We start from the raw sequence: 23,638 nt of genomic DNA on the forward strand, positions 1-23,638 counted from the left end.
GCGAGGGGTACACGTCTCTGTGTGTGGAGTAAAGGTTAGAGTTTTTTCCCCTCTGGTTGCACATTTAACATGCTGGTAGAAATTAGGTAAATGATAGAAGAATTTGTATGTTTAAGATAATGACTAAAGTATTCCACCCTGAAACCATATAATTGTATGACGTGTTAGAGTCATAATCCAATAATGTGTGTGACTAGGCCATTGTGTTACTATTTCGCAATATGAGCAGGGTATAGTTGAGACATTCAAGGACAACAGAACTGTCGACTAGTGATAACGGTGAAACTAATAACTGGAAAGAGGCCTCCCCACCCTAGGGAGGTGAAAAACTGTTAGAAATGGCTAGGCTTGCTGAAGATGATGAAACATGTTGCAGAAGTGTGATAAACAATGTATGTGAATTGTGGAAAAATACAGCCCACCTAAAGAGAGGTGGAGTTTCTACTGATGTGAGTTAATTTGTGTGTGTGTGTGCTATAAAAAGATTGTGTTCTCATTTTGAAGACAGAGCGCTCTCTGAATAAAGGACTGATCTATTGCAGAATTTGAGACTTTGTCTACTTCTTTATTAACTGAAGCCTTACAACCTTCAGGAAATAGACAAAGCTTTGAGTAGTAGTTGAATTCAACCATTGAGATAGAAAATTCTCGTGACAGTAAAACTGATTCCCTGCATTAAAGTCCCCGGCCACTAGGAGCGCCGACTCTGGATGAGCGTTTTCCTGTTTGCTTATGGCCGTATACAGCTCATTGAGTGCGGTCTTAGTGCCAGCATCGGTTTGTGGTGGTAAATAGACAGCTACGAAGAATATAAATGAAAACTCTCTTGGTAAATAGTGTGATCTACAGCTTATCATGAGTTATCACTATATAACTATACCTCAGGCGAGGAAAACCTCAAGACTTTCTTAGATTTCATGCACCAGCTGTTGTTTACAAATATACATAGACCGACACCCCTTGTCTTACCAGAGGCCGCTATTCTATCCTACCGAAAAAGCTTAAAACCCGCCAGCTGTATGTTATTCATGTCGACATTCAGCCATAACTCTGTGAAACATAAGATATTACCGTTTTTAATGTCTCGTTGTTAAGATATACGTGATCGTAGTTTGTCTATTTTATTTTCGATTGATTGTACGTTGGTTAATAATACCGATGGTAAAGGGAGATTACCCGCTCGCCGTCGGATCCTTACAAGGCACCCAGACCTACATCCCCGATATCTCTGTCTTTTTCTCCTACGAATGACGGGGATGAGGGCCTTGTCGGGCGTCTGTAGTAAATCCTTCCCATCTGACTTGTTAAAGAAAAAGTATTCCTCCAGTACGGGGTGAGTAATCGCTGTCCTGATATCTAGAAGCTCTTTTCGGTAATAAGACACGGTAGCAGAAACATTATGTACAAAATAAGTTACAAATAACGCAAAAAAACACACAATAGCACAATTGGTTATGGGTTTGTACAACGGTAGCCATCTCCTCTGGCGCCATTCAGCCCAAGCAAGTCTCTTCTTATTATTGATGTCCTTTAGTAGTGGTTTCTTTGCAACAATTCGACCATGAAGGCCTGATTCACGCACTCTCCTCTAAACAGTTGATGTTGAGATGTGTCTGTTACTTGAACTCTGTGAAGCATTTATTTGGGCTGCAATTCCTGAGGCTGGTAACTCTAATGCACTTTCCTGTGGCGGTCCTCATGAGTGCCAGTTTCATCATAGTGCTTGATGGTTTTCGCGACTCCACTAGAAGAAACTTTACAAGTTCTTGAAATTTTGACGGGATTGACTGACCTTCATGACTTAAAGTAATGATGGACTGTCATTTCTCTTTGCTTGTTTGTGCTGTTGTTACCATAATATGGACTTGGCCTTTTACCAAATAGGGCTATCTTCTATATACCACCCCTACCTTGTCACAACACAGCTGATTGGATCAAACGCATTAACAAGGAAATAAATTCCACAAATGAATGTTTAACAAGGCACACCTGTTGATTGAAATCCATTCCAGGTGACTACCTCATGAAGCTGGTTGAGAGAATGCCAAGAGTGTGCAAAGCTATCATCAAGGCAAAGGGTGGCTACTTTGAAGAATCTCAAATATAAAATATTTTTGGGTTACTACATGATTCCATATATGTTAATTCATTGTTTTGATGTTTCACTATTATTCTACAATGTAGAAAATAGTACAAATAAAGAAAAACCCTGGAATGAGTAGGTGTGTCTAAACTTTTGACTGGTACTGTATATATATATATATATATATATATATATATATATATATATATATATATATATATACACTGCTCAAAAAAATAAAGGGAACAACACAACGTAACTCCAAGTCAATCACACTTCTGTGAAATCAAACTGTCCCCTTAGGAAGCAACACTGATTGACAATACATTTCACATGTTGTTGTGCAAATGGAATAAACAACAGTTGGAAATTATAGGCAATTAGCAAGACACCTCCAATAAAGGAGTGGTTCTGCAGGTGGTGACCACAGACCACTTCTCAGTTCCTATGCTTCCTGGCTGATATTTTGGTCACTTTTGAATGCTGGCGGTGCTTTCACTCTAGTGGTAGCATGAGACGGAGTCTACAACCCACACAAGTGGCTCAGGTAGTGCAGCTCATCCAGGATGGCACATCAATGCGAGCTGTGGCAAAAAGGTTTGCTGTGTCTGTCAGCGTAGTGTCCAGAGCATGGAGGCGCTACCAGGAGACAGGCCAGTACATCAGGAGACGTGGAGAAGGCCGTAGGAAGGCAACAACCCAGCAGCAGGACCACTACCTCCGCCTTTGTGCAAGGAGGAGCAGGAGGAGCACTGCCAGAGCCCTGCAAAATGACCTCCAGCAGGCCACAAATGTGCATGTGTCTGCTCAAACGGTCAGAAACAGACTCCATGAGGGTGGTCCCGACGTCCACAGGTGGGGGTTGTGCTTACAGCCCAACACCGTGCAGGATGTTTGGCATTTGCCAGAGAACACCAAGATTGGCAAATTCGCCACTGGCACCCTGTGCTCTTCACAGATGAAAGCAGCTTCACACTGAGCACATGTGACAGACGTGACAGAGTCTGGAGACGCCGTGGAGAACGTTCTGCTGCCTGCAACATCCTCCAGCATGACCGGTTTGGCGGTGGGTCAGTCATGGTGTGGGGTGGCATTTCTTTGGGGGGGGCCGCACAGCCCTCCATGTGCTCGCCAGAGGTAGCCTGACTGCCATTAGGTACCGAGATGAGATCCTCAGACCCCTTGTGAGACCATATGCTGGTGCGGTTGGCCCTGGGTTCCTCCTAATGCAAGACAATGCTAGACCTCATGTGGCTGGAGTGTGTCAGCTGTTCCTGCAAGAGGAAGGCATTGATGCACAATTGAGCACATCTGGGACATCATGTCTCGCTTCATCCACCAACGCCACGTTGCACCACAGACTGTCCAGGAGTTGGCGGATGCTTTAATCCAGGTCTGGGAGGAGATCCCTCAGGAGACCATCTGCCACCTCATCAGGAGCATGCCCAGGCATTGTAGGGAGGTCATACAGGCACGTGGAGGCCACACACACTACTGAGCCTCATTTTGACTTGTTTTAAGGACATTACATTAAAGTTGGATCAGCCTGTGTGGTTTTCCACTTTAATTTTGAGTGTGACTCCATGGGTTGATAAATTGGATTTCCATTGATTATTTTTGTGTGATTTTATTGTCAGCACATTCAACTATGTAAAGAAAAAAGTATTTAATAAGATTATTTCATTCATTCAGATCTAGGATGTGTTATTTTAGTGTTCCCTTAATTTTTTTGAGCAGTGTATATATAAATATATTTGTTATTATTATTACAGGACAAATCTGTGGGGGCATGTGTCCTTGTACCCCCTATGGGCATGACGCCTCTAGCCGCGTTCACATCACGTTGGAAACTCTGGAACTCCAAGCTAAAATTAACGTGAGTTATTTGCGTAGAGAGCTTCCTATTAGTTGATTGTGATACTTCTGAATTGGGAAATGGGGGTATCATCTTTCTACAATGAGTAAGCAAGTCATTGATAGAAAAGTAATCAATATACTGAACAAAAATATAAACGTAACATGCAACAATTTCAACGATTTTAATGAGTTACAGGTCATATAAGGAAATCAGTCAATTGAAATAAATGAATTAGGCCTTAATCTATGGATTTCACATGACTGGGCAGGGGCCACTTTGGAGCCAGGCCCAGCCAATCAGAATATGGTTTTCCCCACAAAAAAAAAGCTTAATACAGACAGAAATACTTAATTAGCTGTCTGGGTGGCTGGTCTCAGACAATCCTGCAGGTGAAGAAACCGGATGTGGAAGTCCTGGGCTAGCGTAGATACACGTGGTCTGCGGTTGTGAGGCCGGTTGGACGTACTGCCAAATACTCTAAAACAATGTTGGAGGCGGCTTATGGTAGAGAAATTAACATTCAATTCTCTGACAACAGCTCTGGTAGACATTCCTGCAGTCAGCATGCCATTTGCATGCTCCCTCTAATCTTGAGACATCTGTGGCATTGTGTTGTGTGACAAAACTGCACATTTTAGAGTGGCCTTTTATTGTCCCCAGCACAAGGTGCACCTGTGTAATGATTATGCTGTTTAATCAGCTTCTTGATATGCCACACCTGGCAGGTAGATGGAATATCTTGGCAAAGGAGAAATGAACACTAACAGGGATATAAACAAATTTGTGCACAACATTTGAGAGAAATAAAATGTATGTGTGTATGGAACATTTCTGGGATCTTTAATTTCAGCTGATGAAACATGGGATCAACACTTTACATGTTGCGTTTATATTTTTGTTCAGTATAAAACGGTATACCTTACATTCATAAAGCATAAATGTCACTTAAATTGATTACAAAATCACACACTCAAGAAGGCCATGCACAGTTCCAGTGTAACAGGAAATAACACTATGCCTTAGACCCAAAATGGCTGCCTAGTCCTATACCCAAAATTGGCACCCAGTTTCCTATGGTCCTCCTGTACCTTGAGGTCGTGCCGCTGCAGCTGTGAGAGCTGGCAGCCCTGGATGTCCCTGGAGAGAAAAGTCTCTCTGTACTCCCCTAACCCCAGAGAGTACAGCCACGCAGCTACCTCCTCACTTTCCCACCTCTCCACTATAGCCACAGACACAGACACACACACAGACACACACACGCACACAGACAGACCAGCGCAAAGAAACACACATATAGATATACAAAAAGAAAACACACCGACACTGAAAGTTCACATACCAGAAGAGGCTGCTGAGGGGAGGACGGACACATAATAATGGATGGAACGGAGTTAATGGAATGGTATCAAACACATGGAATCAATGTGCTTGATACAGTCCAATCTATTCCGTTCCAGCTTTTACTATGAGCACGTCCTTCGATTTAAAGTGCCACCAGCCACCATTGACAAGGACATTGAATCCACGAGCATGCATAGGTGAACTCAAAGAGAAACAGAATAGAACAAGAGAAAATAAACATACAGAAGCTACAATATACATCTACACAGCATTTAGAGCAGGCCAAAGGGTATTCAACTCTGGAGCCTGATTGTCCCCAGCAGGCTGTGAAGTAGGGGACTCGCCAAGACTCTTACCTGACCGTTGCACCAGGCCACAATGTACTAAGCTGTGGCTGTGGTTGTATGGAGGTTAGGCCTCAAAGCAGGGGTTCGCCTGGATTCTTACCCGACAGAGAGATGTTGGACCAGGCCACAATATACTAGTGTGGCTGTGGTTGTATGGAGGTTAGGTCTTAAAGCAGGGACTCGCCTGGATCCTTACCCGACAGAGAGCTGTTGGACATCTGCTTGTGGAGCTTCTCTCTCTCCTTCCTCACCTTGGGCATCATCTTTAGCTTCATACTACTCTTACCACTCACTCTCACAGAGTCCTGGAAAGAGGGAGGGAGTAACCGAAAAGGGAAGAATAGAGGGAGGAAGAGAAATAATGGTGTGATTGAATAAAAATGACTTCTGCTGATCTATTTACAAATCAGACCTGGGTTCAAATACTGTGGCAAGTATTTCAATTACTTTTCAATAGATTTCAAAACAAGTATTTAGATAACCTTAATTTGAAAAAACAAACAAATAGTTGAATATTGGAATGTATTTGAAAATACCATTTGGAAAGTATTGGCATGTATTTACAATTACTTCAAATGCATTTCGTTGAAAGTATATGAGATGGTATTATCAAAAAAATATTTGAATGTATTTGAATATAGTTGTGAATGTACATAGTAGTTTTATTTAAAATATAGGTCTTATTTCACTGTTTCATCACAATATGCGGCCCATACTTTATACTTTGGTGTCTCATGAAAGAGATGCTATGTTACATTTCAAAAACATCAGGGTTTCAAAAAGCTCCTTGGACATTGAACTGCGATCTGGTCTGAAGATACGCCCTCCAATGCTGAAAAGCTGCTCCACAGCTGCGAAGGATGCTGTGACGTGTAGGTACTCAGCAGCAACTCCGCTCAGTATTGGGTATGTGTGTCTTCCAGAATTTCAGAGGATCAGTGTTGCGCCGGTAAACTTTGTGGCAAGATCATTGATGTCTGCAGTAAGTGCAGCCTTCTAAGTGGCATTGCACCATGCCAGTTTAAATTGTGAATCCAAAACTGATGCAATCTGGTATGGTGTCTTATGCTCATAAACAGTCAGGCGCTTGTCAACTTCTTGCAGGTTTTTGACAAGCTTTCCATTCTACCTGGTAGAGCAAGTGAGGAGCTGTTTACTCAGTCCTCTAATACATGGAATGATGTAGCTGGCTGTGACAATGTCAGATCCTTGCACTCTATCTGTGGCAACCTCAAAGGGGGTTTGGATGTCCACAACATCAGCGAGGACATACTTCTCGTACATAGATAACTTGGTGACAGGCAGTGTCAAGCTTTTCTTCATCAGCACTGAGAACTGAGCGAATAATTTCCGTTGAGAGTTCTACCTTGTGGCTGGTTGCAGACGATTCTCCCCTTCAAGGAGATCCTGTGCAAATATTGACTTGCTGTAGTGGGAGACAATGTTGGAGGCTTTGGAAATGGCTTTGTTGTGGTTATCTGAAGATTTATAGCCATCTTTCACGGTGAGTTGTAGTGTGTGAGAAAAGCATCTTTCATGCTGTGGAAAGTGAACTTCATCAAGGTCAGTGGAACTTACAGACCTTCCTCCACTTCATCACCAGTATCCTCTTCTTCAGAGGATGTGTCGTCTTCAAAATTAGAAAAGGCAACAACCATGTTATTGGCGTTATCGTTGACCACGGTGTTGACTTTGGTTGAGATCTTGTAGTGATCCAAGATTTCCAAAGACTGTATGTGCTGGCAATGCATTCTCCAGTATGGCGGCCTTTGAACCGTTTACATGCCAGCATAACACTGTGAAGAGTCCAATTCTGTAGGAAGTGCCCTGCCTTTTAGAACATTTTATTTGACGGTATTTGAAAAGGATTTCAAATAGTATTCAGTGAAGGATTTGAAATTGGCAGACTATTTCGTTTTTACAAATAACTATTAAAAAACAAATAAAAATAGAAAGAATACACAGAAAAAAACATCTTAAATAACAAATACTCAAATACACATGTATTTCAACCCAGGTCAGGTACAAATTGAGCAGACAACTTTACCAAAGACACACAAACACACCCCCAACCTTTACACCAGGGTTTCCCAAACTCGGTCCTCTTGAACCCAAGGGGTGCACGTTTTGGTTTTTGCCCCAAAACTACATAGCTGATTCAACGGATCAAAGTTTGATGATTAGTTGATTATTTGAATAGGGCAAAAACCAAAACTTGCACACCTTGGGGTCCCAAGGACCAAGTTTGGGAAACCCTGCCTTACACACACACTCACATCCACTTCCTCTGAGCAGTGCATGGCAGGGCAGATCCAGTGTATGTCATCTAGCTTGTGGAGCTCAGCACTCAGAGAGTTGAGAGTAGAGAGAAGGTCCTCTTCCTGGGGAGAGTCCAGCTAAAACAGAGCGGGAGGGGGGGACAGAGAGGAGAGAGGGAGGGGAAGAGACCAGTAAAATATACATACATTATCTATTAGGAAACCTTTTTCACACTACTGAGCCAAACCAAACAGAACCGAGCTAATTAGCCTAATCTGCACTGGGTTGGTCTGTTCACGAATTCACCATGTTTGCACTGACAGACAATGTGAAAATAAAATGCCTGATCCAGCACAGTAAGGTTTGGGTTTAGCCTGGGTCCTGGGAACTGTTCTGCTATCATTCCACTCCTTCCCACACCTTGTCATGAAAAACAATATGGCAATGACAAGGAGTACAATGAATGGAATGTTAGCAAAACAGGTTCTGGATTTCAGACTAGTTTGGGGTTGGCTAAAGTGCAGTGGTAGAGTTTATAGTATACCAGTAGTTTTCCCTCCAGCAGCATCCTGGTCTCCAGCTGAAGGACTTTACTGCTGTTCACAATCTCCACTGCTGTACTGCGACTCAGACACTGAAGAGATAAAACATACACAAACTATTGTATCGGTACTACAGCATTTCAATTACTGTAGGTTAGGGTTAGGAGTTAATCGTAACCCATGGTAGTGTAGTTTTGTGGAACCTCAAAGTGTTTCCCCACAGTGGCTGCTGGGTAGTGTAGTTTAGGGAGTGCTGCTGGGTAGTGTAGTTGTGTCTTCCCCAGAGTGGTTTCTTGGTAGTGTAGTTTTATGTCCCCACAGACGGCTGCAGGGGAATGTTGTTTGTGTTCCCAAAGGTGGCTTCTGGGTAGTGTAGTTCATTGCATTCAGAGAGGCTGCTGGGCAGTGTAGTTTAGTGTAGTGACTGCTGGGTAGTGTAGTTGTCTTACCTCAGGGCTGGATGGTTTGGAGGGGAACGCTTCAGTGAGGACCATGGCACTAGCATTGACAGCATGGGCTAACTCCTGTTCTACCAGTTTATGGGTCTTAGCTGCCTCTCTTATCCTACAGGAAGTAAACATAACATTGTTTTATATATCAAAATAAAAAACAAATATAACCGAAAAAAGACTTGAATTGTAAGAGCTCTATTTTCCCCAACATATTTACATTTTAGAAACATGTATGTAAGAATTTGGGTAGCACTTTATAATAACTCTACATAATAAAGCATTTATAATGTATTTATAAATAGTTTATTCATCATTTACTAATAATTTTTGTAAAGCAACCTAGTTATTCACACATTTATACACAACTTTAAAAGTATTTAATAATGATTCATAAGATAATTAATCAGATATTTAATGTAGGTCCTTATAAACCATTTACTAATCATTAGTTAAGTATTTTTGCGTGGCCTCATCTAAAGTGTGATCTATTTATACATTATAAATACTTTGTAAATGTTTTGAGTGACCCTTGTAATTTCTCACAAAAAAATGACATTCCAGCAGTACCTGATGCTCCTTAAGCATTAAACAATAAGCACACAATACAGAGGATGCTTAAGAAAATATATGAAACATTTTACTTGAAAACAGTCACACTATTGTAATAGTGTTATGTGTAACTTCAGACACACTCCAATCTGAGTGAAATAATGTTTTTTGTCCGAAAATACGAACAAACAATTTTTGGCAGTGACTTTTCTACCAAAATCAAAGTGTGGATTGCAATTACTCCATAGAGCAGTGTAATCTCGGTTAAACCAGAACAAAAATATTGTGTAATTGGGTCAGATGCTTGATTAAGTTCTGAGTCCATAAGTATTCCGCTTTGTCTCCACCTTCGCAAAAGGAAACTCTCAGCCAAACACCACCACATATTAATTTCACCACACGCGCAAAGCAGTCAAAGTTTAAGTCGCGCCTTTGCCCAGTCCTGGTTCCTCCTTTAAAAGTTGCGTAATACTGCAGCACACTTTGCGGGCTGCTGCAGAATTCTATGTCACATTATTTAATTGTCAGCCATTTTTACCATTAATGCTAGTTCGTGCTAGTTTCACAACCAGAGGGAATCTTTGAGAAGCATTTGATAGTCTTCAATATTGGAATTACTAGATCATTTAAAACCTTTTTTGTAAGAACATATGGGATTGATTTTAAGAAATTTTGCTTAATTAATTTGATTCATATTATAGTGTTTCTATTCCAAGAAAAACCAAAAACGATGTTACGATGTTACGATTTTCCGTTACGATGGAATGGAAAATATGTCACTGTACAATGTGACGGTCGGGAGTAGGCTACAGTACTAAGAGCATAAGAGGATTGAATGATTATAAATTAATATCTAAGGAGCATTTTTTGTTAGGGCAAATCTGACCTGTGAGAATATCTAAGGAGCTTTTATATAATTCTAAATGAATTAATAATAATAATAACCACTTTGTTTAAAAAAAGAGTTTTCCTTTAACCTAGAGTGAGCGAGAAAAATGCCATTCTTGAACATGGGGTGAGACATTCTCACTAATGTGTAAATAAAGCCAGTTTGTTATTTAGAACTATTTATTTCTGTTTTTAGAGGGAGAGAAACCAAAAGCTGCCTCAATGTGTCTCCCGGTCGCGGCCGACACGTGTATCGAACCAGCATCTGTAGCAACGCAGTTTGCCCTGAGATGCAGTGTCTTAGACCGCTGCACCACTGTTAGGAAAATATGACGTTGTGCAACGTGACGGTCAGGAGTAGGCTACAGTACTAAGAGCATAACATTTCCACACCCTAATTGTAGTGTAACCAATACCCAAACGGAGATTCAGTGAAAATAAGAATCTCATTGATTTATCAAGACCAGTCCCCATGCTTGTCTCAGAGCGGCGCGAAACGATGCTGAAATAGTTATTGCTTCAAATCCTATTGCTTCTAACTTCAATATGCTTATTAAATAAATAAGACCTACTGTACACCACTTTTAACAGCACATCACTCAACACTAGTGAGACTCATTTTGGATTGGAGGATTCCAAATTAATATTTAATGAGCATTTTTCATTAGGGAAAATCTGATCTGTGAGAATATCTAAGGGGCTATTATATAATTCTAAATTAATTAATAATAATAATAATAATTGTTTTGTTTAAAAACTAACAATATTTTGGAGATTATTTTGTTTCCCTTTAACCAAGAGTGAGTGATAAAAAGGCCATTCTTGAACATGGGGTGAGATATTCTCCCTAATTTGTAAATAAAGCCAGGCTGTTTTTAGAGGGAGAGAAACCAAAAGCCGCCTCATGGGTCTCCCAAACCAGCATCTGAATACAGCATTTGAATACATTATTTTGCTGCACTATACCATTATGTTTAAAGAGTTACTACATTTAAAAACCCAGTAAAGGTGCCGCCAAACAAAGCAATGGGTGAAAATAGTCTGCGGTTAACAAACTGAAGCACTGAAAGCATTTAACTTCTTAGATGTTAAGTCCCCTACAGTGCCTTGGAAAAGTATTCATCCCCCTTGGCGTTTTTCCTATTTTGTTGGATTTCAGCCGGTAATTTAAATTTTATGTAATGGACATACACAAAATAGTATAAATTGGTGAAGTGAAATGAAAAAAAATTACTTGTTTCAAAAGAATTATACAAAAACAAAAACGGAAAAGTGGTGCGTGCATATGAAGCCCCTAAATAAGATCTGGTGCAACCAATTACCTTCAGAAGTCACATAATTAGTCCACCTGTGTGCAATCTATGTGCCACATGATCTCAGTATATATACACACATGTTCTGAAAGGCCCCAGAGTCTGCAACACCACTAAACAAGGGGCACCACCAAGCAAGCAGCACCGAGAAGACTAAGGAGCTCTCCAAACAGGTCAGGGACAAAGTTGTGGAGAAGTACAGATCAGGGTTGGGTTTTAAAAAATATCAGAAACTTTGAACATCCCACGGAGCACCATTAAATCCATTATACAAAAATTGAAAGAATATGGCACCACAACAAACCTGCCAAGAGAGGGCCGCCCACAAAAACACACGGACCAGACAAGGAGGGCATTAATCAGAGAGGCAGCAAAGAGACCAAAGATAACCCTGAAGGAGCTGCAAAGCTCCACAGTCCATAGGACCACTTTAAGTCATACACTCCACAGAGCTGGGCTTTACGGAAGAGTGGCCAGAAAAAAAGCCATTGCTTAAAGAAGAAAATAAGCAAACACATTGTGTTCGCTAAAAAGCATGTGGGAGACTCCCCAAACATATTGAAGAAGGTACTCTGGTCAGATGAGACAAATATTGAGCTTTTTGGCCATCAAGAAAAATGCCATGTCTTTCACAAACCCAACACCTCTCATCACCCTGAGAACACCATCCCCACAGTGAAGCATGGTGGTGGCAGCATCATGGTGTGGGATGTTTTTCATCGGCAGGGACTGGGAAACTGGAAGGAATTAAAGGAATGAGGATGACGCTAAATAGATGGAAATTCTTGAGGGAAACCTGTTTCAGTCTTCAAGAGATTTGAGATTGTGACGGAGCTTCACCTTCCAGCAGGACAATGACCCTAAGCATACTGCTAAAGCAACACTCGAGTGGTTTAAGGGGAAACATTTAAATGTCTTGGAATGGCCTAGTCAAAGCCCAGACCTCAATACAATTGAGAATCTGTGGTATGACTTAAAGATTGCTGTACACCAGCGGAACCTATCCAACTTGAAGTAGCTGAAGCAGTTTTGTCTTGAAGAATGGGTAAAACTCCCAGTGGCTAGATGTGCCAAGCTTATAGAGACATTCCCCAAAAGACTCACAGCTGTAATTGCTGCAAAAGGTGGCCCTACAAAGCATTGACTTCGGAGGGTGAATAGTTATGCAGGCTCAAGTTTTCTGTTTTTTTGTGTGTTATTTCTTGCTTGTTCCACCATAAAAAATATTTTGCACCTTCAAAGTGGTAGGCATGTTGTGTAAATCAAATGATACAACCCCCCAATAATCCATTTTAATTCCAGGTTGTAAGGCAATAAAATAGGAAAAATGCCAAGGGGGTGAATACTTTGCTAGCCACTGTAAATGGGGGGACTTTGAGTGGTTCTGGACCAGTTCCGACTGACATTTTGGTGTACAAAGTGCTCTGTGAACATTGTTGGGTCCTGTGCCTTACAGTGCCAGAAAGCCCCATCTGTCTGCTCTCCACTACCACTCTCTCAGCGAAGCAGACTTGAAGTGTCAGGTTTCAGACCCTAGTGGCATGTCACATTTTCTGGCCTATGCAGACAAAGAATAGATTTGCTCTTCCTCTGAGCGAACGGACCCCAGTCTTGGAGACGGCATATGAGCATATGAAAGGGGACAATCTAGCGAATCCAACAGTTGTGGTTTCATCTCACTGTGATATTCTCAGCCGGATTTAGAGCTCTCACCATGAAAAAATACTAAATAATTTCATAGAATTTAAACAAGACCACTTTCACTTGGTCACAGATGGACGAAATCACTCCGTGCTTAAAGCTGAAGTTGTAACGAGTCTGCACACATTTGAATTGTGCCTCTTCGCCGCTCAGTAGACGTTTATGATAAACTTCTCTGTTATAAGTTATATGAAATGGTGCCAATATTGTACTGTCACTAAGTACTGTGTGGTCGTAATTATTTTACAGTCATAACAAAGGTGAAATATTATAGTAAGTTCTTCATAATTTGATTGTTACTATATACACTAGTGAACAAACTGGACTTGCTCTGTTCGAGAATATCCTATCAACGGGACCTGAAGAACTGTATGTTTCTTGGAGTCGTGGCATATCAACGACATGGATAATATACATCTTGCTGGTTTTTGCATGCATCGTCAAGACTGGACGGCAGCCTCGGGTAAGATGAAGGGAGGAGGGGAGTGTCGCTTTGTTAAAAACAGCTGGTGTGCGATCTATAATGTTAAGCAAGTTTTTGCTTGCTTGAGTTAGAATACCTCATGATAAGCTATATACCATACTATTTACCAAGAGAGTTTTAATCTATATTTCCCTTGCTGTCTATTTACTGCCACAAAAAGATGCTGGTATAAGACTGCACTCAGCGAGATGTATAGGGCCATAAGCAAACAGGAAAATGCACATCCCGAGGCAGTGTTTCCCATGGCCGGTGATTTTAATGCAGGGAAACTGAAATCTCTTTTACCTCATTTTTACCAGCCCGACACCTGTGCAACTTTAGGCTACAAAACTCTGGATAACCTTTACTCCACACACAGAAATGCATACAAGTCTCTCGCTCCCCCTCTCTTTGGTAAATCTGACCATAACTTAAGCCAGCACCTCCTTTGGCCGCCTTTCCTTCCAGTTCTCTGCTGCCAATGACTGAAACGAATTGCAAAAATCGCTGAAGTTGGAGACTTATATCCCCCTCACTAACTTTAAGCATCAGCTATCTGAGCAGCTTACCGATCGCTGCAGCTGTACACAGCCCATCTGTAAATAGCCCATCCAATCTACCGACCTCATCCCTATATTGTTTTTATTAACTTTTTGCTCTTTTGCACACCAGTATTTCTACTTGCACATCATCATCTGCACATCTATCACTCCAGTGTTAATTTGCTAAATTGTATTTACTTCACTACTATGGCTTATTTATTTCCTTACCTCATCACGCCATTTGCACACACTGTATATAGACTTTTTCTATTGTGTTATTGACTGTACTTTTGTTTATTCCATGTGTAACTCTGTGTTGTTGTTTGTGTCGCACTGCTTTGCTTTATCTTGGCCAGGTCGCAGTTGTAAATGGGAACTTGTTCTCAACTGGCCTACCTGGTTAAATAAGGTGAAATAAAAATAAAATAAAAAATCCTCCTGAATCCTGCTTACAAGCTAAAACTCAAACAGGAAGTACCAGTGACAAGCTCAATACAGGACTGTTTCGCTACCACAGACTGGATTATGTTCCGGGATTCATCCGATAACATTGAGGAGTTTACCACATTAGTCACTGGTGTCATTAATAAGTGCATCAACATCGTTGTCCCCACAGCGACCGTACGTACATATCCCAACCAGAAGCCATGGATTATAGGCAACATCCGCACTGAGCAAAATGCTAGGAGCGGGACACTAATCCGGACGCTTATAAGAAATCCTGCTACGACATCTGATGAGCCATCAAAAAGGCAAAGCATCAATACAGGACTAAGATCGAATCCTACTATGCCGGCTCTGATGCTTGTTGGATGTGGCAGGGCTTGCAAACTATTACAGAGGGAAACCCAGCTGCCAGTGACGACAGCCTACCAGACAAGCAGCGCGCCATAGTTCCTGAATGACAAGGAAACCTGTCTAAATGACTATCGCCCCATAGCACTCACATCTGTAGCCATGAAATGCTTTGAAAGGCTGGTCATGGTGCACATCAACACCATCATCCCTGACACCCTGGACCCACTCCAATTCGCATACCGCCCCAACAGATCCACAGATGACGCAATCTCTATTGCACTACACACTGCCCTCTCCCACCTGGACAAGAGGAACACCTATGTGAGAACGCTGTTCATTGACTACAGCTAAGCGTTCAACACCATAGTGCTCTCCAAGCTCAGGACCCCGGGACTGAACACTGTATCCTGGACTTCAAGATTGGCCGCCCCCGGGTGGAGAGGGTAGGCAACAACACATCTGCCACTGACCCTCAACACGGGGGCCCCTAATTGGTGTTTGTTAAGTCCTCACCTGTACTCCCTGTTCACCCACAACGGCGTGGCCACGCATGACTCCAACACCATCATTAAGTTTGCTAATGACACGACGGTGGTAGTAGGCATAATCAACGACAACGATAAGACAGCCTATAGGGAGGAGGTCAGTGACCTGACAGTGTGGTGCCATGACAACAACCTCTCCCTCAATGTCAGCAAGACAAAGGAGCGGACTACAGAAAATGGAGGGCCGAGCTTGCCCCATCCACATCGCACATAAGCTGCTGCTACTGTTTATTATCTATCCTGTTGTCTAGTCACTTTACCCCTACCTATATGTATATATCTAACTCGATTACCGCGTACCCCCTGCACATCGATATGGTACTGGTACCCTGTGTATATAGCCAATTTAACCATGGAAAGGTGACTGGGATTATGGCCGAATACAAACAGTGTAGTTATTCCATCCGCCAGGCAATCAAACAAGCGAAATGTCAGTATATAGACAAAGTGGAGTAGCAATTCAAAGGCTCAGACACAAGACGTATGTGGCAGGGTCTACAGACAATCACGGACTACAAAGAGAAAACCAGCTACGTCACGGACACCGACATCTTGCTCACAGACAAACTACACACCTTCTTTTCCTGCTTTGAGGATAATACAGTGCTACTGACGGAGCCCGCTACCAAGGACTGTGGGCTCTCCTTCTCCGTGGCCGATGTGAGTAAGACATTTAAACGTGTTAACCCCCGCAAAGGCTGCCGGCCCAGACAGCATCCCTAGCCGCGTCCTCAGAGCATGTATAGACCAGCTGGCTGGTGTGTTTACAGACATATTCAATCTCTCCCTTTCCCAATCTGCTTCAAGATGGCCACAATTGTTCCTGTACCCAAGAAGGCAAAGATAAGTGAACTAAATGGCTATTGCCCCATAGCACTCACTTTTGTCATCATGAAGTGCTTTGAGAGGCTAGTCAAGGATTATATCACCTCCACCCTACCTGTCACCCTAGACCCACTTCAGTTTGCTTACCGACCCAATAGGTCCACAGACGATGCAATCGCCATAACACTGCATGCTGCCCTATCCCATCTGGACAAGAGGAATACCTATGTAAGAATGCTGTTCATTGACTATAGCTCAGCATTCAACACCATAGTACCCTCCAAGCTCATCATTAAGCTAGAGGCCCTGGGTCTCAACCCCGCCCTGTGCAATTGGGTCCTGGACTTCCTGATAGGCCTCCCCCAGGTGGTGAAGGTAGGAAACAACATCTCCACTTCACTGATCCTCAAAAATGGGGCGCCACAAGGGTGCATGCTCAGCCCCCTCCTGTACTCCCTGTTCACCCATGACTGCGTGGCCATGCACGCCTCCAACTCAATCATCAAGTTTGCAGACGACACAACAGTAGTAGGCTTGATTACCATCAACGACCAGACAGTCTACAGGGAGGAGGTGAGGTCACTCGGAGGGTGGTGTCATCAAAACAACCTCTCACTCAACCTCAACAAACCAAAGAGATTATCGTGGACTTCAGGAAACAGCAGAGGGAGCACCCCCCTATCCACATCAATGGGACAGCAGTGGAGAAGGTGGAAAGTTTTAAGTTCCTCGGCGTACACATCACAGACAAACTGAAATGGAGTGTGGTGAAGAAGGCACAACAGCACTTCTTTAACCTCAGGAGGCTGAAGAAATGTGGCTTGTCACCTAAAACCCTCACAAACTTTTAAAGATGCACAATTGAGAGCATCCTGTCAGGCTGCATCACAGCCTGGTATGGCAACTGCACTGCCCACAACCGCAAGGCTCTCCAGAGGGTGGTGCGGTCTGCACAACGCATCACCGGGGGCAAACTACCTGCCCTCCAGGACACCTACAGCAACCGATGTCACAGAAAGGCCAAAAAGATCATCAAGGACAAAAACCACCTGAGCCACTTCCTGATCACCCCGCTACCATCCAGAAGGTCAGTTTAATGTGCATCAAAGCTGCGACCGAGAGACTGAAAAACAGCTTCTATCTCAAGGCCATCAAACTGTTAACCTCTTACATCTAGACGTTCCGCTAGCGGAACACCTGCTCCAATATCCAATGATAGGCGTGGCGCGAATTACAAATTCCTCAAAAATACAAAAAACTTCAATTTTTCAAACATATGACTATTTAACAGCATTTTAAAGACAAGACTCTCCTTTATCTAACCACACTGTCCGATTTCAAAAAGGCTTTACAGCGAAAGCAAAACATTAGATTATGTCAGCAGAGTACCCAGCCAGAAATAATCAGACACCCATTTTTCAAGCTAGCATATAATGTCACAAAAAACAAAACCACAGCTAAATGCAGCACTAACCTTTGATGATCTTCATCATATGACACACCTAGGACATTATGTTATACAATACATGCATGTTTTGTTCAATCAAGTTCATATTTATATCAAAAAACAGCTTTTTACATTAGCATGTGACGTTCAGAACTAGCATTCCCCCGCAAACCTCCGGTGAATTTACTAAATTACTCACGATAAACGTTCACAAAAAACATAACAATTATTTTAAGAATTATAGATACAGAACTCCTTTGTGCAATCGAGGTGTCCGATTTTAAAATAGCTTTTCGGTGAAAGCACATTTTTGCAATATTCTGAGTAGATAGCCCAGCCATCACGGCTAGCTATTTAGACACCCACCAAGTTTAGCCCTGACCAAACTCCGATTTACTATTACAAAAGTTTGATTACCTTTGGTGTTCTTCGTCAGAATGCACTCCCAGGACTGCTACTTCAATAACAAATGTTGGTTTGGTTAAAAATAATCCATTGTTATATCCAAATAGCGGCGTTTTGTTCGTCCGTTCAAGACACTATCCGAAGTGTAAATAAGGGTCACGAGCATGGCGCATTTCGTGACAAAAGATTTCTGAATATTCCATTACCGTACTTCGAAGCATGTCAACCGCTGTTTAAAATCATTTTTTATGCCATTTTTCTCGTAAAAAAAGCGATAATATTACGACCGGGAATCTGTGTTTAGGTAAACAGACGAAAGAAAATAAAGCATGGGGTCGACTCGGGCACGAGCCTGAGTCTCACAGTACTGTGACCAGCCACTACCCAAATGCGCTACTTTTTTTCAGCCAGAGCCTGCAAAGCCACGATTCAGCTTTTTGCCGCCTTCTGAGAGCCCATGGGAGCCGTAGGAAGTGTCACGTAACAGCAGAGATCCCCTGTAATGGATAGAGATAATCAAGAAGGGCAAGAAATTGTCAGACAGGGCACTTCCTGCATGGAATCTTCTCAGGTTTTGGCCTGCCAAATGAGTTCTGTTATACTCACAGACACCATTCAAACAGTTTTAGAAACTCTGGAGTGTTTTCTATCCAAAGATAATAATTATATGCATATTCTAGTTTCTGGGCAGGAGTAATAATCAGATTAAATCGGGTACGTTTTTTATCCGGCCGTGAAAATACTGCCTCCTAGCCATAACAGGTTAAACAGCTATCACTAACACAGAGAGGCTGCTGCCTACATACAGACTTGAAATCATTGGCCACTTTAATAAATTAATCACTAGTCACTTTAATAATGCCACTTTAATAATGTTTACATATCTTGCATTACTCATGTCATATGTATATACTGTATTTTATACCATCTATTGCATCTTGTCTATGCCGCTCGGTCATTGCTCATCCATATATTTATATGTATATATTCTTATTCCATTCCTTTACTTAGATTTGTGTGTATTAGGTAGTTGTTGTGGAATTGTTAGATTACATGTTAGATACAGCTGCACTGTCGAAACTAGAAGCACAAGCATTTCGCTACACTCGCAATAACATCTGCTAACCATGTGTATGTGACCAATTTTTTGTTTCTTATTGTGTATTTATTCCTTGTGTTATTATTTTTCTATTATTCTATCTGCCTTGTTGGGAAGTAAGCATTTCATTGTTTGTCTGTAAAATGTCTAACTGCAAATAAATACATGTGACATTTCTACCTCAATGACATATCAGTAGTAAGGAAGGAATTAAAATCCTCTAGAGAAAAACTGTCCTGTCCGGCCAGCTGTTGTGTGTAGGCTATATCTCCCTGTTTTATGATTAGTTTACGTTCGCAAGGTTGACAACATTAGCAAAACATTCACATTGAAACTCTTCCTCAAGTCCACAACAGTTTTTGTGAATAAAATGTTCATTATATTTCCTTTAACATCCTTGTATGCTTATTATTTTACCATTGATATGTTCTCGGCTATTCTGAGACCTTGAAGATAGACTCAGCAAAATGACGTTGCTACAAGCAGCACTGCAGATATTGCCGTGTGTGAGATGCAAGACTTTGCTCCTCACACAGAATATCTGCGTATGTGCATGGGTTTGCTTCACTCTGTTAGAGCGTGGTAGGTACAGGACCAAAACAACGGGGAAGTTTAGCCTTGCGCTTTAACGATCTTAGTTATTGCGGAAATGTACCCACTATGCTGTTTACTTTGTCCGCCTATGTCATATCGCTGAGTCTACCTTTAAAATGACGCTCCAGAACTTTTGTATAATTTCAGCCAAATGATGAAGTACATGGAGTTATTATAAAGTGCTACCAGAATTTGTTCTTAATTTACATGCCTGGTTAGGTAAAGGTTCAGTAAATTCAAATGTATATTTCATATTTCTCAATGAATTTTTCATAAAATATTTCATTGAATACCTAGTGATGAGTGTGTCTGCCACCATCCCTAGCTGCTGTACTTGAGCACATTCCTCCTCTGTGAGGTATTCCATAGACTGCTGAGAGTTGAGGCGGGGCCTGGAGGAACGGTAGGTGTCAATCTTCCTCTTATCCTCCCATGATGTTAGAGTCCTCTCAAAGTTCTGGAACATAGCAATAGAATGTAGGAATAGAATGAACAAAATGGACATGATGGATGCGTAGATGTTTATTAGATACATCTGTTGCCCTAATGCAGTGTTCCTCAATCCTGCTGTGCAGGCTTTTGTTCCAGCCCAGCACTCACACACTTAATTCGACAAACCAAACAATTATTTGATCAATTTAATTAGATGTGTCAGAGCTGGCCTGGAACAAAAGTTTGCCTATCCATACACACTCGCACCCTCCCAAACACAAACGTACCCTGTCTCTGGTGAGCATCTGAGCTCTGTTCTTGTGTGTGATCTTGACTATCCCTGGAGGTTGGATCCATGCTTCTCCATCCACCTGTACTGGTACACCCTCCTCCCCTAGGATAGTTATCTTCACCTGACGACACTGGAGAGGAGGGAGGAGAGTGAGCGGGAAGGAGGAGGGGAGATGGGGAGAGAGGGATGTGGGAGAGAGAGAGAGAGGGATTCAGTATGTGTATGTGAGTGTGGTCAGTTAAATATAATTTCTACTGTCTTTAGAACTTTAAAATGTGACTGTGATGCATGTATTGAAGGTTTGTGTGTTAGTGTGTGTGATGTTACCTGTGTTATGCGGTGGTGTGTGTGTGTTACCTGTGCTATGCGGTGGTGTTGGATGTTGATGACTCTGGATACAGCCATCTGCATACTGCCAAACACAGCCACCACCTCTAACTTCTTATCATCAAACGACGGAGCGCCAAAATTCTGAACACACGGAACCAAAAAATGAATTACTTGCAAAAATAAAAAACACACTAAATGCATACGAGTGTGCCACTTGTTGAAATTAATCCTGAAAAACAGTTACCAGGTAAGACAGTATATTAGCTAAAAGCTAGCTGCAAAGTGTAAACATTTTTCAGTGAATAAGAAAAGAGTGTGTTAACTCACGTTGTCCTCTTTGGTTCCACCCCAGAAGTTAATTCCCCCTGCATAGCTCGGGATGTTGAGAACAGCTAGACCCTGAAGACTAGGCAGACACATAGGTACACCATCACACTGGAGAGAGAGAGAGAGAGAAAAAAAACATTTGTTCATCATACAGGTCACAGAACCAAGGGTAGGATAATTTAGAACACAAACAGCATCTTATTGTCAATCACTCTCTAATATGTACTGATAATATTAGAGATAACTACACCACAACGTCAGAAAAATATGTTGGAGTGCTATTTAGCAGAAGCCACACTAGACTAAAACATATTTTCTTATTCCTTAGAAGTGAGTATTTGTTTGTCTTTGTATTTATTTGTCAGACAACTGTGTGTGACCTTACTTCCAACAGTACTCGTTGTTCCAGATTCTTGTATGTCTTATGTACCAGTTCCTTGGTGCCCATCACTCCATACCACAACTTGTTCTTAGTACGACTACTGCAGAGAGAAAGGATGTATTTTATTACTTTCATCAAGTACCCTGATATGCTCAAACATTTAACCATTGAAGAAACATTCTAATTTCAACTTCCATTTACCTCTCATTGCCTTGGTGCCAATTGTACACTATATTGCAATACACAGTATATGTATCAATAAAGTTTGTATTTGAATATGAGGATATTTATTGTGTACCTGCATTTCTTGGGATGTTCATCTCTCTTGTTGTTGAACTCCAGGGAGATCTTAGCATCCAGACCGATCCCAAAGTAGTTGTTCATTACACACTTCTCTGAGCACTGACTGTAGAGGTACACACAGCATAAGGAACATGAATATTCTCCAATATCAATTCTTGAGTTGTCTTGTGCACTAATAAGTAACATATAAGTTCCTTGTTTTTCTGTAACTACTGTAAAACCACTCACTGTAATATTGTATCAACAAAGACTGATTGATTGTGAACTGTACTAAATTCAATCAAACTTGCATTGAGGTATTTTATGTAATTTCTCTCTCTCTCTCTATATATATATATATATATATATATATTTTTTTTAAACACACACTACTTACTCTTCGTTGAAAGACGGAGGGCTGAGACTCTCTGGTTTCTCCAGGACGATGGTGGAGGAGGAGGAGGGGCTTAAACTGACGTGACCTGAGAGAGGCATAATGGGTAAATGGATCGGGAAGTGTGATTTTACTTATTATTTTATCTTATTTAAATTGAAACATTTTACAAGGCCCTCCCTCTCAGTACTGTGGCCCAAACATGTAAGGGTTATAATATTATTATTATTATTATAATTGCTGACTGCAATTAGAAGTTAGAGTCCATCTAGAGTAGGATACAAACCTGGGCAAATTTAGGATTCAAAGTGTGTGTGTGTTCATGTGTGTGCATGTGCGTGTGTGTCTGTAGTAACTCACGTGGCTCTGCCTCTTTCAGTTCCTCACTGTTCTCTCTCTTGATGGAGGAGGAGGAAGACATGCGCTGGAGATGAGTGTGTTTATTCTGTTCATCCACCACTGGAGAGAGAGAGAAGGAGTGAGAAAGAGGGAGAAGTGGGGGAGACAAAGATAGAGAGTGCAGTATATGTGAGATTTTATGTGGGCGTTTGCAGTACATTAGCGCTTCTGTATGTGTGTGTGTGTCACAGTGTACAGTTGAAGTCGGAAGTTTACATACACCGAAGCCAAATACATTTAAACTCAGTTTTTCACAATTCCTGACATTTAACCCTAGTAAATATTCTCTGTCTCAGGTCAGTTAGGACCACCACTTTATTTTAAGAATGTGAAATGTCAGAATAATAGTAGAGAATGATTTATTTCATCTTTTATTTCTTTCATCACATTCCCAATGGGTCAGAAGTTAACATACACTCAATTAGTATTTGGTAGCATTGCCTTTAAATTGTTTAACTTGGGTCAAACGTTTTGGGTAGCCTTCCACAAGCTTCCCACAATAAGTTGGATGAATTTTATCCCATTCCTCCAGACAGACTTGGTGTAACTGAGTCAGGTTTGTAGGCCTCTGTTCGCACACACTTTTTCAGTTCTGCCCACAAATGTTCTATAGGATTGAGGTCAGGGCTTTGTGATGGCCACTCCAATAGCTAGACTTTGTTGTCCTTAAGCCATTTTGCCACAACTTTTGAAGTATGCATGGGGTCATTATCTATTTGGAAGACCCATTTGCGACCAAGCTTTAACTT

The 23,638-nt window shown here is 41.6% G+C and overlaps 1 protein-coding gene across 4 annotated transcripts in view; it reads right to left on the reverse strand.

Annotated features, from left to right (window-relative positions):
• The window catches only part of si:dkey-172j4.3 (diacylglycerol kinase delta), a 137,824-nt gene that overhangs the window by 8,470 nt on the left and 105,716 nt on the right, over window positions 1–23,638 (reverse strand). For all 4 annotated transcript variants that reach the window (XM_082977556.1, XM_082977557.1, XM_045721860.2 and 1 more), the window contains 12 exons: window positions 22,851–22,949; window positions 22,494–22,578; window positions 22,113–22,220; window positions 21,818–21,914; window positions 21,433–21,540; window positions 21,133–21,246; window positions 20,771–20,905; window positions 20,345–20,508; window positions 8,880–8,994; window positions 8,433–8,522; window positions 7,906–8,025; window positions 5,826–5,934 (listed from right to left, as the gene is read on the reverse strand). In XM_082977556.1, coding sequence (XP_082833682.1) covers window positions 5,826–5,934; window positions 7,906–8,025; window positions 8,433–8,522; window positions 8,880–8,994; window positions 20,345–20,508; window positions 20,771–20,905; window positions 21,133–21,246; window positions 21,433–21,540; window positions 21,818–21,914; window positions 22,113–22,220; window positions 22,494–22,578; window positions 22,851–22,949 — 1,344 coding nt within the window. The remainder of the gene's footprint in view (window positions 1–5,825; window positions 5,935–7,905; window positions 8,026–8,432; window positions 8,523–8,879; window positions 8,995–20,344; window positions 20,509–20,770; window positions 20,906–21,132; window positions 21,247–21,432; window positions 21,541–21,817; window positions 21,915–22,112; window positions 22,221–22,493; window positions 22,579–22,850; window positions 22,950–23,638) is intronic.

The sequence above is a fragment of the Salmo salar genome, chromosome 07 (genome assembly GCF_965601325.2).
Source record: "Salmo salar chromosome 07, fSalSal1, whole genome shotgun sequence".
Lineage (NCBI taxonomy): Eukaryota > Metazoa > Chordata > Actinopteri > Salmoniformes > Salmonidae > Salmo > Salmo salar.